This window comes from Triplophysa dalaica, chromosome 4 (genome assembly GCF_015846415.1).
Source record: "Triplophysa dalaica isolate WHDGS20190420 chromosome 4, ASM1584641v1, whole genome shotgun sequence".
NCBI lineage: Eukaryota > Metazoa > Chordata > Actinopteri > Cypriniformes > Nemacheilidae > Triplophysa > Triplophysa dalaica.
In genome coordinates, this window is record NC_079545.1 from 11,311,974 (window position 1) to 11,339,969 (window position 27,996).

The 27,996-nt window shown below is 36.2% G+C and overlaps 2 protein-coding genes across 4 annotated transcripts in view; one reads left to right on the plus strand and one right to left on the minus strand.

The window, feature by feature from the left end:
• sgsm1a (small G protein signaling modulator 1a) overlaps positions 1-9,501 on the minus strand; it is a 31,293-nt gene extending 21,792 nt beyond the window's left edge. For 2 of the 3 annotated variants that reach the window (XM_056746545.1, XM_056746544.1), the window contains exons 1-3: positions 9,427-9,501; positions 9,291-9,334; positions 419-494 (exon numbers count right to left, since the gene is read on the minus strand). In XM_056746545.1, coding sequence (XP_056602523.1) covers positions 419-494; positions 9,291-9,334; positions 9,427-9,445 — 139 coding nt within the window. In that variant the 5' untranslated portion in view covers positions 9,446-9,501. Of the gene's footprint in view, positions 1-418; positions 495-9,290; positions 9,335-9,426 lie in introns of those variants that run through there. The other variant, XM_056746546.1, reaches the window with a different exon arrangement.
• Positions 9,502-19,518: 10,017 nt separating this feature from the next.
• On the plus strand, positions 19,519-27,337 carry slc6a4b (solute carrier family 6 member 4b). Its single transcript, XM_056745744.1, has 13 exons — positions 19,519-19,999; positions 21,107-21,241; positions 21,408-21,627; positions 21,998-22,136; positions 22,233-22,367; positions 23,097-23,200; positions 23,950-24,077; positions 24,181-24,293; positions 24,570-24,701; positions 25,065-25,164; positions 25,336-25,436; positions 26,326-26,493; positions 27,024-27,337. The coding sequence occupies exons 1-13, from the start codon at positions 19,780-19,782 to the stop codon at positions 27,102-27,104; spliced, it is 1,776 nt and encodes a 591-aa protein (XP_056601722.1). The 5' UTR covers positions 19,519-19,779; the 3' UTR covers positions 27,105-27,337.
• The last annotated feature ends 659 nt before the right edge of the window (positions 27,338-27,996 follow it).

A 27,996-nucleotide genomic window follows, 5' to 3' on the forward strand; every position in this document is an offset into this window, starting at 1 on the left:
TGTAAGCCAACAATGGCTGCAACTGCTATACAGCAGGATCCATTACACATTCACTTGATTGGACAACACACATATAAATGAGTAAAATAAGAACCCTTTATAAGCATATGAACATTCTTTGAACATCCGACTTGTTTTCCAAGACCGGTCAAATGTTTGCTCGACCTAATCATCAGCTAAGCCATAATGCCCCAACATTTGGCAGATACTAAAAGACAACACAAAAGAAATCTAAAAATCAAAATGACTTCTAAAACTTCTCAATTTAAGTTAAAGAACAACATTTTATGCTCTCAGAGGCCAGTCGGGGCTCACAAATATGAGCCATTTTACTTTGGGTTTACCTCCCCTTGAACACCAAAATACAGGGCTGTTCTACAGCACTGACACATTTCAGATAATGGTTCAATGGTCTTACCACAGAATGAGACAATACGGCTGCTGTCTTCATGCACAAACTTCCTTGTGACTGCTTCCTCCATGATCTGCTTAACCTGTGGAGGAGACAGAGACAAAAGGTAATGAAGATGAAAGTTTAAAGTGGGAATACAAATGGTTTGGTTTTTGTGCAAAGATGTTTTGTGCATGCTCTGTGTTAATTTAGTGAGGCATCAGACAAATGTTGGGGGTCATGAATCATACAAGTACACTGGTTAAAGCCAAACTGCAGAAAAAAAACTATAAGCAAACAGCAATACGTGGTGAGTAAGAAGAATGCAGACAATACTAGATGGATGACTCACCTCCCTAGACTCTAAAGAGGAAATGAAAAAGAAATTAAGAGGTGGCATGTGTGATTTTTCAAGAGTTTCCTGGTTGTTACTTTGGATGGCAAACGCAATACAAGTGCATACAAAATAGCACACTTTCTACGGATGATTGGGTGAGATATTGGATGCTTGTTCATTGGTTAGAGTGACCCACGCACACACATGCATGAGCGATTATGGGCTCTCTGTAGGCTTGTTGCGATAGTCGGTGTCAGCGGCGGTGATACACGGTGTCCACCGGCCCACCGCTTACATCACTTGTCCAGCGTCATTTTTTTATTTTTATATGAAAGCACTGTCATCAAAAGCCAGTTAAGTTTTAATTTCTTTCTATTCTAGTTTTCAAAAGCCATTGCTTTTCCATTTATTTAACATAAATGTTTCTTGTTTAGTATTCCTTTCTTACTCGTTTCTTATTTATTTATTTAACAAAGTTTTTTGTTTCGTATTTCCTTCTTATTAATTTCATATTTATTTATTTATATGTTGCACAATGTGTACCTTGATGACTCGGTTTGTTATATGGGCAATTTATTTAATGTAAATGTTTCTTATTTTATCTTCTTATTTTTTTTTTTGCTTTATGTGTGCTGTGATTATAAATTTTGTAAGGTCTGCGTTAAATATAAGAAAATGTCTTTGTACTCTTTTTTTGTTTTGTGTGTTTTTATTAAGAAAGATATTGAACCCACCATTAATTCAAGCAATTGCCGTTCCCCTTTTTTTTGTTAACTGAAAGTAAAGCGCGTCATGCGCACAGCTGCATCTTCGACCACCCCACAGCAAACCCCTCATCCCCGGTACAACCTGTGTTTTTATACATCGATTAACCGGTGGGGAAATATCATCACCGCAACATCCCTAGCTCTCTGTTTTCAGTATGGAAGGGTCTGGCTGAGAGAAAATAGCTGGTTGATTGGTTTAAGGAAGTTGCTGGTGGTGATTTCCTGGTCGTGTGTTTCTTCAGTAGGTACATTGCACATAAAATTGAAGGATGATTTGTAGAAATGCATCTCCACAGATTTTCCAGTAGATTTTGGTGAATCAACATTGTACCAAAGCTGTTTATTGTTCAATGTCCTTGGTGTAGTTTAGATGGATCTGTGTCAAATGTTTGATTTTAAGTACAGGCTTTGACAACAACAACAAAATAAAAATAAAGGATAGCCTTTTAATTTTTTAAGTACATTGATTTAAAAAAATCAATGTACTCCAAAATCAAAACAAACCAGCAATCTATAATTTCGAGAACCATTGATCCATAGTGTCTATGTGGCTGTAATGATCTCACATGAGATATGTTACACATTTACTTTTATTTCATTGAATGAGAGTCTTACCCAGATTTTGACCTTGATATGTCTGTCCATCATTAAAATTTGCCCCTTGTGGTCGCCAACTTGATTCTGATCTTACCATCCTGTCATATCCATTGTTCTCCTAGCAACCCGACAGTATTCACCTGGACCTTTTTAATAACAATATAACACAAGCTTATCACTCACAGCTAAACCCAATGACATTGTGTGACCCTGCCACCCCGGAGGAGAGACAGAGACCTTGAATCTCTTTCACAGCACCTACCACTTAAATATTAATGATTTTTATTATTTCCAACATTATTTTGGGGGAAATGGAGATTCTGATGATCATTTCTTTCCCATATAAAAGCTAAGACTAATCTACCTACAATAGTATCCTATATAGATTTTTTTATTACCATTTTAGCACCACACATCAATTCTATATAATGTATATCAATTCAATAATAAATCCAACCTCAAGAGCTTGAACACCACAAAGGATTCATCTTAATGCCAAAAATAACACTTTAGGTAAACCTAACTCCTCCATACTATGGAATCACACCTTTATACCTCCAGGGAGAGAATGAAGGATTGGCTTTGCAAACAAATCTCCTTCACAGAGACCTAGAAAGATTATGTTCAACTGAACAAACAGGATGATTCACAGAGATATGGATCAGAGTCAAAGACTAATGAGCAGTGCCACGAAACAAAGGCCTGTTATCTAGATAAACAGACATGTTTTTTTCCAAATTATAAAGTTTTCTAAATGATTTGTGTAAACCGGCCAAACAGATATCCAGAATCCACAGATTTCCAGAAAATTTCTCACAGTTATGTACATGCTCCACCCCTTGCACAATTGTAAACCTTATTTCTGCAAACAACAATAGTGTAATACTAACAAATGTTACATTGTTTAAAACCCATTCCCTTAATACCCAAAATCATTGTGAAAGAATTTTACAATGGCAAGCACCATTCACAAAAACAGCCCTGAAGAGTTTAGCTACATGACCGCACTTCAGACAGCCTCTCTGAAAAACCCCGGAATAGATTTTTCATGCCCTTTCAAGTTCATGAAAGCTTTTCCTCTAGGGCTGAATCAACACGCATAATCTAATGAGATGTCTTGCTCTCTCTGTACACAACTATCCATTTCTTTAACAGTGATAACATCGACTTGGTAACCAGTGACAGATGACAAGTACAAATCAGAAATCAGACATCAATAAGGGAGCATTACCACGGCTGAATTAAACATCATTGATGTGATAAGAGGTCTATCAATACATGGTCATTAATGGTGTCCAAGCTATAAGTCTTATTGATCAGACTCATTTAACTGTAGTGTGTGTGAATAGGTAGAGGATCTTGTGCTCTGTGTGTCAGAGAGAGAGAGAGCGAGAGAGCGAGAGAGAGTGAGAGAGAGAGAGAGAGAGAGAGAGAGAGAGAGAGAGAGAGACACAGAGCTGTAGGGGTATATTTGGAGCTTGGCTGTCTCAGCGGCATGACAAAGGTTTCCATGGAGATGGCATGGAAAGTCTCACAGCTTAGGTTGCCAAGTTACTTCCCAAATGTGTTGGCACAGCGTTGAACTGTTGCTTCAACTCCGAACCAGACCAAACTGTGAATGGGAAAGCGGTTCATCATGACTTATACCACAAGCACAAAAAATTATGCAGCACATTACCACACTTTAGCTAACTGAGAGAATGTGTGTGTGAAATGAAAAGAGATTGAGTGGCTTATTACACTGCTCAGCAGGATCTGGCAAATTCACATAATAAAAGCAATTACAGGCCCAATTATTCTTCAGGGCCCCCAATGGAAAACAAAACTACAGGACTGTCAGTCAGTATCATGTAATATTGGTAACAGCTGCCATTTACGGTAGTTCAGTTTCTACAGTAAAGCCAAATGACACCTCACACAGCACAGGGACACAAAGCAAAGTGTTATGGCTATTTTTCCACGTTAAGCCAGACTTAAATAACATCTATGTGTCAACTCTTGTTTCCATAAAGTGCTACTTTAATCAGTCTGACCCAAAAAAGGTCTGAACACCTGGGAAAACCTGATGGAAGTGCTCAAAATGTGCAACGAAAAAGTGCCGTCTGATACAATTCAGATCCGCATTAAAGCTTGTCCAGTATGTGCCTGGGTACACAGACAAGGCTTAAGGCTAGTCCCAGACTAAAATGAAAGTTTGAGCTGTTTGAACTGAAAAAAACATTCCCTGAAATATCTTAAAATATGCCATTGTCATTGTTTTGTCTCTAGATGCACACCAGTAAAGTTTTTTACATAATTTTTTTTTAAAAGCTACTTAAATATCATCATTTAACTAAGGGTTAGTCATTGCTTAAGCTAAACCCTGTCTGTGAAACCGGACCTTGATGTTATAATCCAGATAAAATGTAAACGCTACTGCACACACTCTATATCGTCTCTTGAGTATCACAGATGATCTTCAACATCATCAACATCTCTTTACCACTATAAGATGGAGGGAAATGCGATTAAAAATTGTAAATAAGTATTATCATAGACCTAACCTGCAGGATACAATATGCTTGGATACAGGACTGAGCATCTATAACGTATTATTGTCCAAAATTTTCCAGTTCTTCTAGTTTTATTTCGATTTCATTTAATTCCTATTAATATTCATTATTATCTGCTATTTAAAGGGATTGTACAACCAAAAATGACTTTAGTCACCCTCAGTAGGATACTTGAAAGAATTCTAGTAATTAGAAATTTCATCTCTTGGACATCATCTACCTACTATCATACAATCATAGTAGAAAAAACACAATTATATTTTGATGAATTTAGGAAAACAAACAGTTCTGGGGCACCTTTGACTACCATTTAATTTTTCCTACTATGGTAGTCAATGATGTCTTAGAACTAAAAAATATCTTTCTCTGTGTTAATCAGAACAAAGTCATTTATACAGGTTGCAATTACATGAGTAAATGATGACAGAATTTAAATTTTAGGGTGAACTCTCTCTTTACCTCTAGTTATTGCAAAACAACAGTTTCCCTCTCGGGACAAATTAAACCTTGTCTCTTTGTAAAATGAATGGTACTGCCACACTGCTTTATAAATTTGTCTACTTGCCAAACCCAATTTATGTCATGGTTGCTTCAAATTTATTAGTTAACCAATGCTAATAGCACAACAAATAAGAGATAAAAACAATGGCAGGCATTCAGAATACGTGAAAAAATCTTTTGAAATAAGCACCGCACAATGGCAAGCGCACATTTGCATGGATAAAATATACAGTAGAAGTCACACCAACACAGATTTGTGGGTGGTGTTGATCTAAATCTGTCCATTGTCCATATGGCTCTACAGCAATAGGTTTATTGGGCATTACTTATTATTATCTTAGGGCAACACATTTTTCCATGACACATACACGCATGTGCTAATTTGAAGCAGAAGTGTCATATTGGTTTGTTAACAAATACATTTATTGCATAAATCTTGAAGATGGGACTACAGGGGACTGCTAGTGAAAATGTACTATTGCCTGAATAAAAGCCTACATTGGATAATAAAATGATTATTGATGGAATCTGGCTCTTTATTCATGTACTTGATGCTACTCTTTTCCATCTTCCTCTACAACATCCTCTATTGTGCCACATGTTTAGAAGTAATTAATTAATTTATATTAAAAAAAAAAAATATATATATATATATATATATATATATACATATAATGAATTATTATGAATATTTAAATTGCTAGAGAGATTGCATGTAGTAAATCTCATTGAAGAGATTGCATGTAGTAAATATAGGATGCGGGAGCATCATTTTTGCTCTTTTGCTAGTGATTTGATGCTGATAGGTTCAAATGTTTCTTCCGCTCACTGGAACATCTGAAAACAAGATGATTCGTGACACATTCACAGACGATAGTTCTCTATTACCGGCACCCAGAACATAGTGATTATTTAGCTGATGGATAATAACAGATGTTTTACATCACTGATGATCAGATTTTAATATGTGCTGCATCACAGAAACTGCTGTCAAAAAAACATACCCAAGAAAAAGCAAAAAACATTCTTTGCAAAGATGCTGTCTGTTTTAAATGTAGAAAACAATGAGCATTTTCATGATTTGATTATCGCTGAAGAATCCTATAGACATCTTTGGAAAAATTAAATCCAATTATGGTCCACTTCCTGTTTTAGTTTTTTAACACTACACAAACATTTAAACATAAAACAACAACCGACAGAACATTTATGATCAAATCAAAATGTTTAACAAGTATCTTTAAGATGTAATTATGTAAGATTTAAAAAATAAAATAAATGAACAAAGCAATGTTATGTACTAAAGATGTTGTCATTGATAGCTAAAAAAATTATAGCATTGCATTGGAAAAATGAAGAATCTTCAAGTTTGGTTCATTGGCCTCAGAGACTGAAACAGGTTTATATAATGGAAAAAATGACGGCTTGCTTGCAAATGAAGATGTTTTTTTTTGCAAAGATGGACAAACATCATAATATACTTGGATACATAACTAAAACAGATTAGAGAGACTATGATAAACTAATGAAATATTAATCTACTCTACACAAACACTAAATTTTTTTGTTTATGTGTTAAGAGTTTGAAAATGGAGATTTAAATGTTTAGCAAAAACAAAACAAAAATTATTTTTTATATAAAAATGAAACCGAAATTGCTCCTGGACCAGTGTTTACATCTTGCGAAGTGGTCTATATGCATCCACTAAACCTTCAATCTATCTACAATGTGTCTCGCAAACATATTTTCTCTCAGTTTCAGAATAGCTCAATTTATACTCCATCAACATTACCTGGGTGTGTGAAGTGAGTCGGGAAAGCCCATTTCAATGCTAATTACAAATGGGAAATCTATACTTTCCTGTAAGGCTAAGGATTTAAAACAATACAAAGAACTGCAACAGCCGTGGCCCTGCTAAAAAGGGTCAAATCCATTTAGTATTTCCTGCTGTATAAATGAAGCAAAAGAACCGAGTTTTGAAAACAACAGCACAATTCAGTTTAGAATGTTGAAAGGGTTCAAGGGAACAGTGAAAATAAATGTTATAAACTAGCTAAAGGAAGCTGAATAGGAAAGGTAAACAAACAGTGGGCTCATGAGTGTGGAGAGGATGTCTGCGCATGACTCTTTCCTTGTGTCAATACAGGTGTGGACAACGTAGAGAGGGGCAAAAAGTATGCCTTGGTGTTGTTCCGTCTGAATCTGTAATATCTTTAGTTAAAGGTCCAGTATGTAATTTCTTGGAGGATCTATTGACAGAAATGCAATACAACATAACGGTCTTCAGACGTGTATAAAGATCTTACATAATGAAGTGTTATGTTTTTATTCCATGAGAATGAGCTATTTCTATCTACATACAACGCGGTTTCCGTAGCATGGATTTCTCCACATTGTTTCTGCAGGAGCCCTAAACGGAAAAAACTGCTCTACCGAGCGCGTTTCATTAAAGGGTACATAACATGAGGTCATGAAAATGACATTTCATGCAGTGTGTAATGTTGCCGTGTTTGAAAATAAACTGTCTGCAAAGTTGTAATCCAAGGTGAATAAATAACAAAGTTATTGGCTTGGAAAAAAAGGGAGTTGACTCTGAATCACAGAAACGAGTCATCCACCGCGGCTTTACATCACTACATATAGTCCCCGCCTACGTTTTGCTAGGACTGCCCGCGAAAACTTTGCTGTTCTCCTCCAAACACTGTAGCTCGCGCAACCATAGACAGATCTGTCATAGACGGATGAATCGCGCAACCAACCATTTGAGAGTCAGTCAAGAAGTAAGGTAAGAATAACTGCCTTTTATAACGAAAGAATGGTGTTTTTACACCTATGTACATAAACTTGTTGTTAGACACTCCGTAAACCAAAATAGGATCTTAAAAATTCCTAGTTATGTACTCTTTAATACATCATCTTCTCCAGCAAAGAAGCAAAAATGTGAGGACATCTTATTCTGTCGGCCACCATAGTGCTTTGAAAGGGAATGTGGAGTGAGCCGTTGGTTGCAATACACAACTGTAATTCAGCTAAAGCGTAAGTATGGCAGGTAGTACATGTGGCTTTGCTGTAAACATGCCACCGCTTAACAACAGGCAGTATTTATGAGCCCTACAGTGCATGCATGGGATCATCTCCCCCCAATTACTATGATGTAATCTGTTCCAGCAATCATAATAATGTGTTTAAGCACTCTAATGTCCGGTTGCATGTGTCTACTGGGCTACCCTGCAGCATTTGGCATCAAACACACAGCTGTGTAGTATTTAAAACACACACAAATTAAAAAAAATACCACAAATGTAGACAAACTAACTTTAGACAGTTCTCTGTGAATGAACTGTGACCACTCAGGGTTAGCTAGTACGTCAACCACAATCCACAATAGGGAATCATCCATTAAGAGTCAGTACAGGGAGAGGCTGAACACTAAAAGCTGGCTGTGAGAGAAGTGATTCTCCACTCATGGGAAAACCTCAACTATTGAGTATCGAGCAAAAACTCCAATGTTAACTCACACACATGCACATAAACAAAACACACTCACACACACAAGTTCTGCTTATATGAGCCAAAAGGATCATGAGAAACCTGGTGAAAAAATGACTGATGGTCAAGACCTTATCTTCACTGCCTAAAGAGATTTCCCCTAAATGGCATTAATAAATCCTGCAGTGTGATAACAAATCTGAACATTTCATTCAACGTATATTGCAAATCTGTCTGAAACACACGCACGTCTTTCTTAATATAAATATGAGTAAAGGAAAGTGCTTATCATCTCTGACAAATGCCATTCAACTGACAGGTGCTTCATGAAATAAATACAAAACAGCTGCAGTACAAGCAGGAAACATATGTACATAAAATAAATAATTCATGGTCATGCCATACTTTAGACTGAGATCTCCAATTCACTACTTTTGCTCTGTTGATTTTACAGTCAAACATATGCATACAAACGACTGCACAATAAAAGGAAACGTTGATTTAGTTTATTCACCCGCCTTCTTTAAGATAAATATAAATGCGCTCGAGCGCTATTCTAAAACATGATTCATAATTTAAACGGTGATTCAAGCTTATGTTTACTTTGCTTAACGTTTCAGGCTTATGTTCTTTATTTGTTTTTACTGTCACCCACCTCCCTCATGACGTTTCGCAGTAGCCTCTGCCGTGTCTCTGCTTCTAGAACCGCAAGGATTGTAGAAAATGAGTTATTAAATAGTACCAAAACGCGAAACATATTGTGAAAACACGAAAGCAGAATTTTGTCTCACCTGCTGTTGTAGTTGCCATGTCTGCTCTCCGTTCAACACTAGACTGAAGCCCAGCATCCAAACTGCGCTTCACGCTTTCGCTCCGAGATCACGTGACCTCCCAATGAACCTGCAGCAAGAGGGTTTCTTTACAGAGGTGGAGATGGCAAACTGTTGTATGTACTATTTTAATTTACTGTGGTGGTGCTGTCCGAATAGGAGGTAAAGTTGTTTTTTGTCCAATATAAATACATGTTACAGTTATATTTGTTGTTTATGCCGTTACAGGCAGGTGGAACATAGGCTACTGTCAAAAGGGTAAATGTTGTACGTGTAGGCAATTGATAGTTTCAGGTACCTTTCATTTATTAGTCGGTATTTCTGGATGTATTGTTAAATGCACTCTGCTCACGTAATATATGTACCTAACGTAATCTTAATTTGTATGTTAAAAAAAGAGAGGGCGAATATAAACACACAAGTTAATTGCAGCTTTAAAAAGTCACACAAGCCGCTTGACGTTCATTCGTGCACTTTCTAGTAAACCTGCATGCATTAACCACCACGCAAACGCGTAGAGCCCCGCAGGCTTGGGGGCCCCCTAGTGGCTACAAGCAGGAAAATAATTATACGTTTGATTTAGACACTCGGATATACGCAATGAAGCGCACGTATCAAATAGGACCTCAAAAACGAAAGAAAGCAAAATAAAAGAAATCGAATACTAATTTTACGAATATAGCTAAACAATTCTATGAAAAGAAGCATGAAAAGAATAATCTTGCATATTTTACTTTCTTATAATTTAGCTAAAGGCGTTCTCTATTATTCTGAATAAAACAAAGGACACTTTTTCATCCCAAAACCAAGAAGGTTTATTCGTATAAAAAACTGTATAGAATTTTGTGCTGTTATGTGGTTCGACGTAAAATAAATCCAGTTTGTATTTGTATGGTATGTAATATATATCTCATTAATTCCATGTACTGCCGTGCAATTCAAGCAAAAATGTTAGGCAATGTGTGGGGGGCGTCAGGCCTGACTTTGCTTAGGTGGTAAAAATGGTAACCACGCCCCTGTCTGCATGTACACAACATGATTTTCACTAGCGTGTTCACAGTGTTCCCACTTCAGAATCACATCCAACTGAGAAGCTTTGAGAAAAATTTGGAACATGGTTACAAAACCAAATCTTTAGCAACTAGGTGTGTTGCTAAGCAACACTCTAGGGGCCCATTAACATGAAACTAATTGAGTAAAGTCTGGGCAAACTGTGTTCCTTCCCATCAGCTCTAAGGGAAATGGCACCTCCTTGTTGAAATAAGACTTCTATATAATTACATTTAACTGGGACAATTAATACACAGCGATGTAAATCAAAGAAGAAAATGTGGCTTAAAACCAATTTACACTTGAACAAAGCAGGAACAGAAACAAGCATGTCTGAAAATGGTTGACTGATTGACTAACAAATTACTGAAACATACTTACTGGATGCATGATTGGAAGGCCAAAAGGTAGGGCTAGGAGAGGACCTTGAAATAGAAATGAGCAAACAGTATCTGATTATGTTCAATCCGGGGCCTGCCTTGGTAACAGTCTTGCTGTTGGCAGCAGGCCTGCATTTGGTCACCATTAAAATATTCGGTCATTAATTTATTCAAGGTTCTTATGGTTGACAGTACTTATGCTGAACGAGAGAGCTTTTTAAAAGGGAACCCCAATCACAACAGCAATTGACCTAAAATATGACTGGATATGCAATGCATATGTCAAACATGAGACAGGCGGTGACATGGACAAATTAACATAAAACAGCCTGAAACCTTGCTGATAGACGGCATCATGAAAACTATTAAAACCGGGCAATGGCTCTGAAGTAAAGGTATGATTTTCAAAAAATAAGATCACACACTAGCACAATTAATATAAAGAATCCCAATTAGCTCCTGGTGAATAAAGCAATGAGAAAATCTGCATGCCAATTAGGTGCAACTGAACAGATGTTCACACTAAAAGACAGGTTGTGAAAATCATTACTGCCATGTACAGATACATGTTATTATAAAGGTGCTTGATACTGAGGCTGTACTGAACATTCTGTTCTGAAAAACATGCATTTCAATCCCCGAGCAATAATATTTATAACAACAATAGGTTTACCACAGCGTCATCTTGTGGAGAAAATAAGAAGCCTATTACAGACAAACAAGTTTACAGATACTGTATGCATGCATGATACAATCAGTTTTATTTGCAATGTTGTAAAAATAGTTACATTACATAAAAATCTAGTTTAGTAATGACTATTTTTGTCGATGGAAAAGCAACATACAGCATATATGACAGAAAAAAAAACTATAAAGACATGTAAATGAATTTTACGGGAAGCTTTGTAATATCTTGGCAAATGGTGAATTAATTTATTTATAAGAATTAAATGAAATGAAAGCTATTTTCAATTCAATTCATATTGATTATTGTATCGCTTTTCACAGGAAACTATATAAAATACACATAAAACACAAATAAAAAAGAAGTAAAGTAATTTAAAATGAGAAAACTAAGAATTAAAAATTTGTTCATAATCTTTTTACTTAAGCATATAAAACGAATTTAAATCATTACTGTGACAACTTGCAATACATAGCAGTGTCCATTAGGTGGTGACTTCAGAACACCAAATATAGCCTGAGATCAGCTTTGGATGACATATGATGTAAATACATATCAGATACAGACAGGACAACGTTATAGAAGTTCAAAGCGAAAGAAAAGATGAGAATCGTGAAAAAGAAAACAGAAAAACATCACATTGCTGTTTCCACAGGCTGATATATCATCATGCTTGATTGACACAATGATGATCGACTAGAGTTGATTAGACAGGTGAGGCTACACCTAAAGGAAAAATCTGTCATCTGAATAAACTGGCGAGAGGGGAGACAGGTGATTCACATAGACACGAGGCCAACCATACTAATCCGGTGCACATGACCCATGAACTATAATGGCAAAATCAACAGGCAAAAAGTTTTAGAAAGAGATCTGTTTGATATTTATATCAAAAAAAGAATTCCAAATAGGTTTAACATCCTTGATGCGATAAGCTTTAAATTCATATGTTGCCATAGTAGAACCTTTTAATGTCTCATCTTTATAGAAAAAACCCAGGAGGACTTTACTTTATTCAGGACTTTACTCTGTTAGGCTATGTAATGGATGTTATATAAAATCAATACAGTGATTTGAAGAACATAATGTAACATCAATAACTCTTTTATTCTCCACTATCAACTCAGGAACCCTAGACAGTATTAAAGTGGGTTGAAAGAAACGTTGCTGAAGAGAATCTTTATTTTCAGAAGGTTTGATTTATTTTTGATTGGACTGAAGTAAGAAGATGCAAATTTGCTTCTCAGATTTTTCTATGACTTCATTAATCTTGCATCTCTCATCCTATTAGCCACACACATTTGCCATGATTTACAAACAGAAATATGATATTTCAATATACATACGTTAACATTAAAAACCGGTTTAAACCGCGTAAATTACAAAAGATGATATATTGAGAAATGTCTCAGTGGTTTTATGTCATTGGAAGTCAATGAGGGCCAAGGTTTTGAAGTTAGCAACATTGTTTAAGATATCTTCTTTTGTGTTCTGCAGAAAAAAGTCATACAGGTATGTGATGACATTGGTGAATAAATGATGCCAGATTTTTTGTCTTTCAGGTGAACTTTCCCCTTTAAGCAGAAGCATTGCTCTTGGGATGTCTTTTGTCCTGTGATACAATGTGGAATGCCTTTTTTTCATAAATTATAATCATTGTATGAATTTAACAAGCCTGAATGGAAACACCACACCTAATTTGGCAGCCCAATATAATCACATGGTTCTGAGTTGAGTAGACTTCCTATAATGGCTGTTTGGTACTGTATCTCTCCTACAGTCTATATAGAGACTAGCACATTTGATGACATCATTGTGTTGTCTGCACTGAGAAAACTGATATCATATATATATATATATATGAAGAGTTTGGTTCCAAAATGAGATAACTCCGTTTTAATCCTTTTTGATAAATCATGTTTTTTTTCTGTTGTGCATTCTAATTATCAAACTGCAGTTGGTTTGTTCTAATTTAGGCCATAATAAACAACACAGCTTATCTCATTTTGGAACGAAACTCTTCGAATATATACATCAAAACCCTTACAGTTATGCATTTTTATATAGCGCCTACTGTACTGTATATCATAATACAACACTTGAAGAAACTATGACAAACACGTACAATACATATTTTGGTACTTTTAGGCTTGACGGAATGTCAACATAAGAAAATGTACAATCAACAAATCTACAAATTTACGAATATAAAAATACTTATATCTTCATGATCACCATTTGAATGTGGTACTTATTACTAAATTAAATACTAATTAAATTAAATTAGATTTTTTTCTCTTTTTTAACATGACTGTTATATTATATGCGTAAATTACTTCATGAGTAAGGAATAGTTGACTATACGGTCCGTTGAATTCTTAGAAAATAATGCACACCAGGACTGATGCGCGGAGTGGACGTTACACACCTCGGGCTGTGCATTATTTTCTAAGAAATCAACGGACCGGAGTCAATTATTCCGCCTATACCACGATCACCACGTTGTTCTGATGTTGCTGTCAAGACATTTCTAAGATATTTGATATAGATATTATATGAGATATTTAATAGGACTAATTTCTTAAGTGTCTCGGCTTGAGCCTGTGTGCACTTTGCCGTCACTTTGAGCGAGAGGAAGACAGACAGCACAACGCATGCGTTTGCTTCATTTAGACAGAAAAGCCAACTATCGATATTTGCTTTCATCGTATTCAACAGCCTGGTCAGATCAGAAAAGCATTTGGAGAGAAAACGTGACATGGAGTTTTTTGTGTCATCTGCGGTTCCGCGGTGTGCGTTTGACTGAAAAATAATGCACACCTGTAGAAAATTCGTCATTTAAAGACACCATAGAACTTTTACAGTGCTTAATAACATTGATCATCAGCAAGAAACAAGAATTTATACTTGACACTGATCAAAAATTCGAAATGAACACAAAAAATGCACACTTCTATCAGCAAAAATATGCACACTTTAACATGCATGCTCTTGTATCACGTTTTGAAGCACATCTGCTTGGTCACATTATGTCAGAGGTCACTGTGAATAATCCCTCCTAGGAAAAGTGCACAAAAACACATGAAAGGAGGTGCTAATTTGAATATATTGAGTTATTAGCAGCCCTTATGTGTATATAAGTGTGCTAAGAATGGATTAGTCTCTCACATCTATGATGATGTTTTAATGAGAGCAGTAAAGCTAATGAAAGAACACTACATGGCTGAATTCCTTAATGACACTTTGGCGTGACTTTGCATCTCACGACTGGTTGACTAGTTCATCAGTGAAAAGGGCTCTTTTCACTACATCATGGTATGTCATGCGGGACTTGTTGGAATTTTTGCAATTTACAAACTACTGAATACTATTGCTTTATTCTGGATTTTAAGGAGCAGATTCTGAAAGAGTATAGTATTATCAGTACTTCTGTTCTTAATGTAGTCTGCGTTGATCTCGATCAATGGAAGGCTTTATGCACTAGCACATGAACTCACTTAACTTTATATCTGATAATAAAGTCAAGGCAAATCTGAATGGATGCACTTACTGTACACACGCAGAAAAAGTAATAAGAATGAGCAACTCATTGATGCAATGGTTCTCTTACATATAGCCCTGATTTCATAGACAATGCATTGATGATAATGATTATCAAATCATCTGATCATAATTTTGAGCTGTCTTAACTGAAAATAAAATTCTAAAATTCTGCATTTTTCTAAGGCATTTTAATAAAAGCGTGTCAAAAAGCCTAAATTAACTAAGGGGTCACTGAACACACAATCAAGATTCTGTCGTAGCCATCCCAGTTCCCTGACCGTAACCGTATAGAAAATGAATGGGATCAACTGAAGAAAAGGGAGCACCAACATGAAGATCTGAAGATTTTTTTAGAGAGGAACGGACTCGGATGACTCTCAAACCTCATCAGACCGAAAAGAAAACAATCAGAGCAGTTTTCTTATAAATTGAGGTTGCGGAGTGTATTAAATTTAAGGATGGCAATAATTTTGTCCAAAATGTATGGAAGAAAAAAAAAATTACACTTTGATGTTCCCCCTACTTTATATTGTTTTCCTTGAAAGAATTGTTGGAATTTTGTAGATTTTTTATAAAACATCAAAACGAGAAACAATGCAGATTTATTCTTATAACCTTCTTTGCTCATTTTTACCAAGGGTGCCAATAATAGTAGAGGGCACAGTATTTTACAAGTTATATCAACTCATCACTGGCCAAAATGTATTAAATGTACAATCTAGTTGATTGTATTCAAAATTTAAGGCAGCAAAAAAAAGTACAGTTTACTATAAACTTCATCATGCCCTTAGAAACTAAAATGAAAAATATTTGTGACTCTTAGAAGGTGGCTAATTTTTATGAATTTGAACGATCTTATACATATGTATGTTTCAGTACAATTTAGCAATTTGGTGCTAGTGAGGTTAGGTTTAGGGGCGAGGTTAGGGGCTTCTGTATAGCTTTTTTCTTATAACCGTATGTTTTGAACGATTCACATTGCACAAATTCAAATAGCCACCCTGTAAAATACTAACAAATACCTGGGAGATCAGGTTAGTTGATTAATAAGCTTTTTCTAAGCATGACAACCATTTCTGTCCTCCCAAATTGGTTTTCCACATCTTCACTGTGCAATTGTTTCTTTAGATGTTTGCAAGAATTAGGACCAATGCATGCAGAATGACCAAAAATGCTTTGCAAATGTCAGTGATGGGAAAAATTGTGAAAATGCAGACAGTTACAAAAAATAAAAGATACAGATGTGACCTTTATATTGTGGACTTCAGCCGTGAAAGAATTTAAGAAATGACAAAACAACAAGCACCAGCTGCTGTGCTGTAGTTATAGAATAAAGCAGCTGTCAGTTTGGAGTTCACAAGCCCTCTGCCTGTGGCCCTTCAGCGATGGGCAGAGAGGCATGTCAACCCTGTCAGCCTGATGTTCTTTTAACCACACACATAAACTCATCCACCTCCCCAGCATGAACGTTATGAAGAGCCATAGTTTGATTTGGGGCTTGTGCACTCTCGGACAAAGATACTCTTTCACAATGATGAAGCCAGCTGACCCTTATTACCATAACTGGCAAAGATCCACTGGTCGAGCGTCTGTATGCATCATAGGTCACTTTGGATAAAAGTGCCAGTCAAATGTGTGAAAAATACAGTAAAAAAAACAGTTTTCAGATCAGCTTCATGGGGCATCTTATACCAGCATGTTCATAGTGTTTTGGACTCTTCTGAGTTCTTTTTGCTGCCTGACTAGATTCTGCTCCTCAGGCCCTTCACAAGAGCCAGGGTTGAGAGAAAAGGTTGAGCGTTATGTTATTTGAACGTTTTAAAGATTGAAGTGTGTCTGTTTGTACACGTTTGTGCCAGCTCAAGCTCCAACACCTTACTGTACAAGAGATACATTCATCCAATAAACATTGCATTAGTATTTGATTACTCTGGAGAAAGTGCTTTGATATAGCCAATGAATAAATCCAGCCAGGCAAGCAATACAAAGGTATTGGTTTATTTTAGGTAGCGATGATGTAGTTTGATCTGTAAAAGCCAAAGCGCATACGCGCAACGGGCTAATGCAGTTAGTCACCTTTTAGCAGATTTTTCTTCTTTATTCTGCAATCCATTACTAATGCAGAATGCAGGTATTGTTTCCTTTCGAAGACAACACAAATAGAACTCGAATCGTCAATCCTCTGTTTAGAAGCCTCATGTTTTATCCATTAGGCCACTGGGCTAACACCTCCTTGGCCGGCAGCCCGTTCAGAAACACTTCAGCTGAGACATCTTGCAAGTATGAGTTACATACATGTCTCTGGTGTAAATAATGAGGTAGAATGAGATACAAAGTAGGATGCTTAGAGAGGGGCTTCACAACTGAGGAGTGACAGATAAAGCTTTTAACAGCGGAACTAGCCTGGAAATAAGAAAGTCATTGCCGGATTTTGTTACAGGATGGCAGACAAATGTATCTTTTGCAATGATGCATCTTTTGATTCATCTTTACCAAAGTGCAAGTTACCGTCATATAACCTTTCAGGTAGGAGAAAATATTTCATTGTCAAAGATGACCGGAACATTTCTAGAACCAAAAGTATTGTTGCAGTAGCAACAATTAATGTTTTTTTTTTCTAAATTTACCTTGAAATGGTGTGCTGCTTAGTAGCAATTAATATTTTTCTGCAACTGCAAGTATGGTTGGACTTGGAGAGCACTTACATTTCTAATATCTAAATGAACCATTTGGATTAGTTTTGAGGGTAAACACCATATTGCAAGAGAGATGCCATGACCACTTTTGACCCTGAAGTTACAAGAAATTGCCTGGACTGCATTTTTACATTGGATTTTAGATGGAAAGAAATAGCGCTTTCTGAATCTGCACCTTATTGTGCACTTCAGTCAAAATGTAGGGAAACAACACTTTGTTACCAAATTTTATAATAAGTAAAACGTATGAAATAATGATTATAAATAAAATAAATATTCAAAACTATAGATAAAAATAAATATGTAACTATGAAAATTATGTCTGTGGCTAAAAAATATTTAAAACAATAGCTTAAAATAGCCAACCTTTACCTAGAACTGTCATAAAAAACATTCTTGGCGTTTTATGAACCTCATACTATCCTTTAAAAAAAATAGTATCTAATATATCCTGGATTCTTTTTGAATTGTTTTTCAACCCAAATAATGTTTTTAAATAAATGTGAGGTTTGTCATGAAGAAATGAATATAATTGGGATGTTTGTACACAAAATCAAACATTTACTGTAATCTCACAGGTTGAAATAAAAACATTTTCTTGAAAAGAATTTCAGTGAACTTTTGATTGCAGTGTATGCATTTTGGTATAGACTAAAGAAAAGCAGCATTAACCATGCATATGAACGCAGTCAAAACAAACCTGTCATATCCTAAATCTGTTTTAATGCACTTAAGAACTCTTGTATTTCACCTGGGTCTTGAACCAGGCCTCGTGGAGGCTTCAATTTCGTAGTCTAACTTTATTTGCTGCACTCTCTGGCCATTGGACTACGCGATTACTCCAGTCTGCATATCTAGTTAGGACTTTTAAGATTATCCAGTGCTAAAAGCGGTGGATTTGATTTCCAACTCTTTTTATTAGGTTTACCTAACGAGAACGGTTAGACCACAGAGCATATACACTCTCCTGGATCTCCAGTAAATAATATTACATCTGCCTGCCCAGGAAGCCAGGGAAACTCAAAATGCTATTCACACTGCTCTGCTGTCAAAATAACGTGGGCGAGAAGCCTGCTGATCCATTCTTCATCTAATACAGTGACCTAATGTATATGGTATAGGGAATAGATAAACAAAGTAACCATATTAAACAAACAATAAACTTCCAATACAAACAATCCTTCAGTGTCGACACTAAACAAGACGTGTCATAAATGCGTAGCTTTTCGATTTTTTTGAAATTAGCTACAACTAACATGGATAATATAGACAATTATTATATTGTCTTATACTCATTGAATAAAAGTATTATTCTCACCTTAAAATGAAAAATATTCAACTTTAAGGGGTTCCCCAATTATCTTATAAATGAGACTTGTGGTGATAGGTTTGTCTGTTTATGAGTTTTTCTAATAAATTTGTTGCCCACTTTGTGTAAGATTATTATTTAAATGCCACAAAAAAGATTTTCTATTTGATTTTGCATCCAACTGATGACACAAGTTGGGAACTTATAAACGAACTGGGGCACAATGAGTAACATTTTAATATGATCATAAAACTATGTCTTAACCATTCTTTTCGCCCTAAGCTTTACCATAAGTCATTTTTACATTGACAAATAGAGCAATATCTTTTGAGAACTCAAGCGCGCACTTGGAGAGGTCCATTTGAATCATAGCATGGGGCACGCGTGATGTCAGGGTTGAGTGATGGTGTCGCGCGCATCTCCCGCGTGTAATCTCATTCGATCACATCTCTCGCGCTAAGGTGGAGGGACTCGCTGGTTAATCCTCAAGGTTTTACTCCAACCAGCAGGGAAATCAACCACAGCAGAATGCTGCGGTCCCCCGCACAACCACGAGCCTAACCCAAAACACATTGCAACTTTTTACATTAAACACTTAAAAGCCAGGTCTTAACTACTTCTGCAGTTTGCCAAGTTACCAGTGCGCCAACGATGCCCCACCAAGAGCAAGTGCTCGTGCACGGGAACCTCTGCGCCCCGGGTCCTCCCAACAACTCCGGGTACAACACCAACCCGGTACCGGTCATCATTCAGACGGAATCGCGGGACAAATGGACCAAAAAAATGGATTTTCTGTTATCGGTCATTGGTTTCGCGGTGGACCTTGGAAATGTCTGGAGATTTCCATATATCTGTTATCAAAACGGCGGCGGTAAGACTTTGTTTTTTACTTTGAATAAATAATGTGTGACACTGATTTCTGTATGTATATATTTAAAGCTAAACAACAGAAGAAATGATTTTTGTTTACTTAAATTAAAATGGAAAATAATACATTTGAAGAGTAAAATTGTTTGATTTATGAGCTGTCCGAGGTGCTGAACTTAACAGGTCAATTAAAAAGCATTGACAAGCTAAGCTTTTCAGTTTAAAGAATTTTTGTATTTTAAGTTAAGCAAAATATGTTTTTCAAAAACTGTCTACGTGAAGTTAGATCTAGTATTTGATCAATTATATTTGACACATTTAAAGATGATGTACAAAATACAGCAACCTGCCTACAGAAAAAGCTTCTGAAATGTGTAGAAAATTATGATATTTTCATGTCATTACACTTATTAAGTTTATGATCTTTTGTGTGCGTTTTGCATCCTAAATAATCGAAAATAACATTAAATGTCGCACTCGATACAAAAATAACAAGTGCATTCGTCACGCATGCAAACTGCGCATTCAGAATTAACATTTAACAATAGAACAAGACCACATTTTGTGAAACCAGAGATGTCGCCTATTATACGTTTTACCTTTAACAGCCGAACTATTCTTTAGTTTAATATTCTTTACTTGGTTTAAAGGGATACTTTACCCAAAAATGAAAAAATGTACTCATCATTTACTCACCTTCGTTCGAAATCTGTATACATTTCTTTGTTCTGATGAACACAGAGAAAGATAGTTGGAAGAATACGAATAACCAGACAGTTTTTGCCCTCCATTGACTAATAGAATTAAAAAATACAATGGTAGTCAAAAATGCCCGAGAACCGTTTGATTTCCTACATTCTTCAAAATGTCTTATTTTTTCCTATGGAGTCAATGGGGGGCAAGATCTTTTTGGTTATAAGCATTCTTCCAAATATCTTTCTCTGTGTTCATCAGAACACAGACATTTATACAGATTTGGAACGAAGGTGAGTAAATGATGACAGAATTTTAAGGTGAAGTACCCCTTCCTTTAATAGCTCTTGAATGTGGACAAATATCGATTGGTTTAGACATGAAAGACTGGTCATATTTCACGCTTCCCATTTTTCAGGGGCTTTTCTTATTCCTTACGTTTTGATGGCTATATTTGGTGGAGTGCCACTTTTCTACATGGAGTTAGCTCTGGGACAGTTCCACAGAACAGGTGCCATATCCATATGGAAACACATTTGCCCTATTTTTAAAGGTAAGTAGTCAGTTGGTTTTGTATAGAGAAAACATATATTCTAAATATTTTAATATTCTATCTCTGTCTTTAAGTAAGATGGATATAAAAAAAACGAATCAAACAGATAGAATAATGGGTCTGATTTGGATTTTCAACACACTGACATAATTTCCTCCTCTGTTAGGCATTGGTTTCGCCATCTGCATCATTGCCCTGTATGTATCCTTCTACTATAACACCATCATCGCCTGGGCTCTGTTCTACTTCTACTCCTCATTCAGCAGCACACTGCCCTGGACCAGCTGTGATAATGAATGGAACACAGAAAACTGCACCAACTACTTTGGAAAAGACAATGTGACCTGGACGAACTACTCACGCTCACCCGCCGAGGAGTTTTACACGTAAGTGCATGTAAGTGGCTGCACTGCTGGGGCAAATTTAGCAAAGAGAAGAAGATAAAAAGATGAATGAGGCAGGGAAAGCAAAATGAGGTGTGGATTTAGCGAAAGGGATAGAAAGGAGAAGAAACATGTGGATAAATGGAAATGTGAAAAATACAATACCAACATGCTATAACATATTTTGTTGAATGATGACTAGTAGTATCTGAAAAATTGCAAGGTTCCTTTGTATTTTAAAAGTTTGTTGACTGATTCACTTTTCACGTATGCCTATTAGATTTGTGAAATATGTACATTCAGGTCATGGCGAGCGCTGTGTACTGAGGTAAATATTCACTGACTCCACAGTTGAACATCCCTCTTAAAACAGGAGGAACGTCTTGGCGGTCCATGAATCGTCTGGGCTTGACAATGTGGGATACATTCGTTGGCAGCTCATGCTGTGCCTCTTCCTCATTTTTACCATCGTCTACTTCAGCCTGTGGAAAGGAGTCAAGACATCAGGAAAGGTCAGGAAAACGAAACTCTCTTTGCTAAATTGTAACTAAACTAAACAAAATGTTTATTGATCTGAGGAAAAAGTCACTTCCCCCTGTTTGTCTCAGGTGGTATGGGTGACTGCCACCCTGCCGTACGTGGTGCTTTTGATCCTAATGGTTCGTGGTGCCACTTTGCCAGGAGCGTGGCAGGGAGTGGTGTTCTATCTCAATCCCAAATGGGAAAAATTAAAGGAGACCAGTGTGAGTGCTTATTTTCTACTGCCTTTCTTATTCTCTCTTGGTTCTAGCACAGAATCATTGCTAAATTGCATTGAGTTGTTGACATCTTTGCCTATCTTGTTACCTTTTCAAATGTATTTATGTGCTGTTATAATTCTATATTGTTCCGGAGAAGGCATTTCATGCGGTAATAAAAAGCACTTGAGGTATATGTACACGTAGCCCACATATCAATAGCAGAGGAACTGACTTGGCCTACGGATATATCATAAACGACACAATTCTTTCCTAATTTTTATCAACAGTATAATTTCTACATAGCACAACGGTCAACGCAGGCAAAAATTACCAGATGTCTCTGTATTCTTTGCTTTAAAAGCTTGCAGTTAGTCGTTTGCTCCGAGATGCAGCGACAGGGTGATGAGAAGCAAAAATAAAGCACTAGGGGCTAATGAGATGCGTAATTGGTTTAGAATTTTTTCCATCATGAAAGGCCCTTGTACTCATTGACACACTGGCAAACACACACACATAATCACGCGTTTCTCATGTTGCACGAATCTTCAGATCTGAGCAAGCACCGCCTCGTCAATATTCCCAGTATTCTGTGATGTCATTGTCTTTGCCATTTCCCAATCTAACCCATCCCAAATTGCCAGTCTTTCAAAAATGTTATCACTTTTTAAGCTTTCCCCACATTGTTTAACAGTTGAATAAGAGTAAAGATAAGAAATTATTGTGACTCTGTAGGTTTGGGTGGATGCAGCAGCTCAGATCTTTTTCTCTCTTGGTCCTGGGTTTGGTGTGCTGCTTGCCCTTTCAAGCTACAATCCCTTTAACAATAACTGCTACAGGTAATGATTAAGCCATCATATTCTTTGCATTAATCTACAAACATTTTAAAGTGTTTATTCATCAGTACAAAACAAAATTGCCAGTGTTAAAAATGTCAAATTACAACTCACAGTGAATATATAATTCACACTCTCAAAGTGTAATTTACTTTTTTTAACACTGGTGATTTAGCTGTGTAGCATTATATTGCCATAAAAATCTAAAACAGAAACTGATTAATATTTCATAATTCAATTCCTAAATAATACCTTTTTAATTCTAACAGCTTATACTATTATACTTAAACAATAAAGTTCTAAAATACTGAATAACAGCTGGTTATTTCAAACTGAAACACTAGTGGTTAACAGTAACAAAAGTGACCTGTCAAGTCTGGCCAGAACCATTCTCATTCACTTCCAATTATGATTCTATCTACAGCTTAGTCATTTATTTACATTTGACTCTCTGTCTATTAACTGAGGGGAAATGCTGTCGATTCAACCGTCCTTTGACCCAACCCCATCCTTTATACACAATAACATCACAGCTATCATTTATTCAATAAAATTACGGTCATGTTTTTTTTTTATATTATTTAATAAATGTACTGTACCCAACAAAACAAGGCTTGATTTAGACAATTAAGCAACCACCTAGAGCACCCTAGCAACCACATAGCAACCCCCATCCACAACATACTATCATCAGAGTGATGATTTTTGATTTCTTGTATGTAAAAGCTATGTTTTGTTTATGTTTTGTACAGAGACGCCATCGTAACCAGTCTGGTAAACTGCCTTACGAGTTTTTTGTCCGGATTTGTTATTTTTACTGTTCTGGGATATATGGCCGAACAGAGAAATATAAACATTGAGGATGTAGCCAGGGACAAAGGTGAGCTTTCTATCAACCTTGTTTTTTTTCTAATAATAGTAAGGTAGTGACTTTTAAGGGTTTCATTCTTTCGTGACTAAACAAATGTCTGTCTTTATTCTAGGTCCGAGCCTGCTCTTCATCACATATCCTGAGGCCATTGCAAACATGGTTGGATCAACTTTCTTCGCAATCATCTTCTTTGCGATGATGATTACATTAGGGTTGGACAGCACTGTATGTACACACCTGCGCTGCTTTCATTTGTCTTATCAGCATGCATCCTGAATTACATTCAGAACTGAAACAAGTAGAACCATATTCAAACCTTTTTCATGAAGTTTACAAAAATGACGTTATCTACATTAAAAAGTTTGCATGCATGCAAAAAGAACAGAAGAAATAATCAGATTCATTGAATATAATAAAAATAATCAGAGTCATATAATGTCTATTAAACTCGCTGTTTAATTTCTTTTGTGTGCCGTGTTATTTCGTTGTGGCATACTTCAGTTTGGTGGGCTAGAAGCCATAATTACAGCTGTGATGGACGAATATCCAGATGTCCTGTCCCAACGGCGAGAGTTGTTTGTTCTCGCTCTGGTCGTTGTTTGCTTTGTGGGCTCTCTCAGCACCCTTACGAAAGTGAGTTCCGGCGATCTTCTGTCTTTGTTTGTACATTTTACCAATGCATCTTAATACAACCTGGCACTGCCTTCTGATGCATGTATGGACTCACATCTGCAAACATAAAAATATTACAGACGAATCGGTGTGTGTCATAGCAAACCAGACAAAAGTAAAAAATAAAACGTGCAGAAGTTTGATTTAATTCAGTTCAATTTTCTTCTACAGTGCTAGTCACAATTTTGCATTGTTGCAAAGCTGCATATTTACATAAAATGCATGGCGTTATGAATACGTGACACTTAAACAGAAGTTGAAATTCAAATGTTGCTCGATTTATAACTAGAATAGTCCAAATTAAGTTTAAACTTTGTTTGCCAGGGTGGTGCATATGTGGTAAAGTTGCTAGAAGAATTTGGAGTTGGGTCTTCAATTATAGCTATCGTCTTTCTGGAGGCCACTGCAGTATCCTGGTTTTATGGTAAGATTTTTGTTTTACATTATCATGTTTTATAAATATTACAGTATGATGTCCTAAAGACTGTACTTTGCTATACAAATCCCTGCCAAACATAGGCTAACGGTAAATAAAGACTATATTTACAGTAACATATGTTCAAAGTAATTCAGAGCATTTATCAATTTTCCCCAGGTGTTAATAGATTCAGCAACGATATCAAAGCAATGCTGGGCTTTACACCAGGACTGTTCTGGAGATTGTGTTGGGTTGCTATCAGTCCAGCATTTCTGGGTGTAAGTTTGAATAATCATCTGACATAACATCCAAGATCCGTGTGTAAACTTTTGCCTGCATGTGAAATGCTCACACAATCTTTTATTCTCTCGAAATTGTTTAATGATCCACTCTTATTACCTTAATAATCCTATTTTCTCACCTCTCCACACTGTCAATTTTCCCCGGCTGCAAATGTCAGACCCTGTGCACTCTTATAGTTTAATATTCCTATGACACCTCTGCATACATCATAGCGAACCTCAACAGGCCTGTGGTGAAATAAACGGTTGACATTTTTATCTCTCTACATTTTGCTGTTCTTTTCCTCGCTCATCTCCAGAGATAGTGTGAGATTATTTGAATTGCTGGAGAGAAGACATTTGTTACAGTTTTACCAAGTCCGCCGATCTTTTCTTGTCTCTACGGTGATATGCAGGGTCTGCAGGATAACAAACGACTTTTTGTACTGTATATACAATAATCTGATCATAGCCTCGCAGTTTTCAAACATATCAATTGAGTGAGAGCAGGGCCCTACAATGTCCTAGTAATGCTGGGAGGTAATTTACCTTTTTAAAGAATGACCCTACAGTGGTCTCAGGAAAATGTTATGCCACAATTCACATTAGTTTTATGTTTGATTTTGAATCATATTACAATTGTTAAGATAATTTTAAAACGATGCCACCAGTATTTTTAATTCCAATAAACATAACCATAACACGAAAGTGAAGAACAAAATTCTAAGCAACAGGTTTTCTGTCATGTCAAAAGACCATTATACCGAAAATTGCACATACATTTTTAATAAGATCTATATCCTGCAGCGTTTAAAGGAAACAAACAGATAAAAAACACTTTATTTATTCTTGCGCTTTAAGCCTAAATCTTTTTTCTGTGTTTCAGTACATTATTATCAGCTCACTGTTGAACCCTCAGCCCCTCTCACTATTCGACTATGAGTTCCCAGACTGGAGTATTACAACAGGATACTTCATTGCAGCTTCATCCTTCATGTGGATCCCCATATACATGGTGTATAAGCTTGTGTGGACCCCAGGTTCGCTTAAACAGGTATGACTGCTCATAACATCCTGAAACACTTAAAGGTCCATTGTGACATTTTTTGGAAGATCTATTGACAGAATTGCAATATAACATACATAACTATGTCTTCAGAGGTGTATAAAGACCTTACATAATGAAGCGTTATGTTTTTATCATTTTAGAATTAACTATTTTATATCTATATACACCAGACCGCGGGTCCCTTTGCATGGAATTCACAATGTTGTTTTGTTTGAAAAATACCCCTAAATAGATCAACTGCTCTACAGAGCATGTTTCGTAAATTTCTCTTTCGGCAAACAAGTGAAAACATGACAACATCTTGCCACCGTGACACCGTGTTCCGTGTCAGCCACCGTAGTGCATTGAAAGGGAGGGGTGGAGAGAGCCGATGGTTGCAATTTGCAAACTCACTGCTAGATACCGCTAAATTTCATACAATGGACCTTTAAGATTCTATGATCAACAGGTCAGGACATGAAGCTTGAAAAAGTACAAAATTGTTCTATCACGTGTTCTTTTGGATCCAATTTCAGCGGCTTGCTGTTTGTCTGCGACCAGAGAGAACTCTACCAGACATCCATCCTGACAGCATGGGTTTAAGTCCTGTTCCTTAGACCATCTTCCAGCCAGCGAGACCAAAACAACTGAACACAATCCACAAACAACATTTATCTTGAGTTACATCTGTTCAAAAAGGAAGCTAAGAATTTACAGTATAAAGGTAAAGGGCAACTTTTGCATACATTTCTTTAAGGGATCCACCAACTGAAAATAATGTTCCAAGTTAAGTATTTGTAAGAAATATAACATACAATTGAATTGACTCTGAATAATAATAATAAGAACAATGTTCGTTATAAATTATGGTTTATCATGCTGTGCAATCTAACTAAAATGTTGATGTTCTTTCTTTCATTTTTAAGGTTTAACATGTATAACAGTTCTGTGGTATTTGCTTATGTTGTAAGTCATATAAATATATATACTATATATATATTTTCCACTAAACACTTTTTGAGAAACATGCAAGAGATATCTGCAAGATTACCTCATCGTGAGACATTCAACCAATGAGAACCGAGAACTTCATATTTCATTCTCACTCATTTTTCAGAAATAGCTGTTGTAAAGATTGAAACATAATGGTGTGTTCTGCCTTAACTCAGCCTAATTATTGTAGCTAATTTATGTCAAAACTTTGTATCGTATTGATATTGTGCCTCACCATGTTAAAAGTAAAAAAAGGAATATCTTCTGTTCCTGCTTTGGAATTTAAAATACATGACTGTTTCTCATTCTCTGACAGAATTTGAGACCAAATTCTAACTATGTTATGTGTAAGAGCTAAATCTTCCCATAAATTTTCCAAATAAAGAACAGCCAGTGTTATGGAACTGTGTAAGTGAGTTTTAGCTCTATGAATGTCTTATTATGGATAGTTGCAATATTGGTGTCCATATACCATGTCTGCATTGTAGGTTGTGGTGGAGAGTTCTGCTTGTTTGT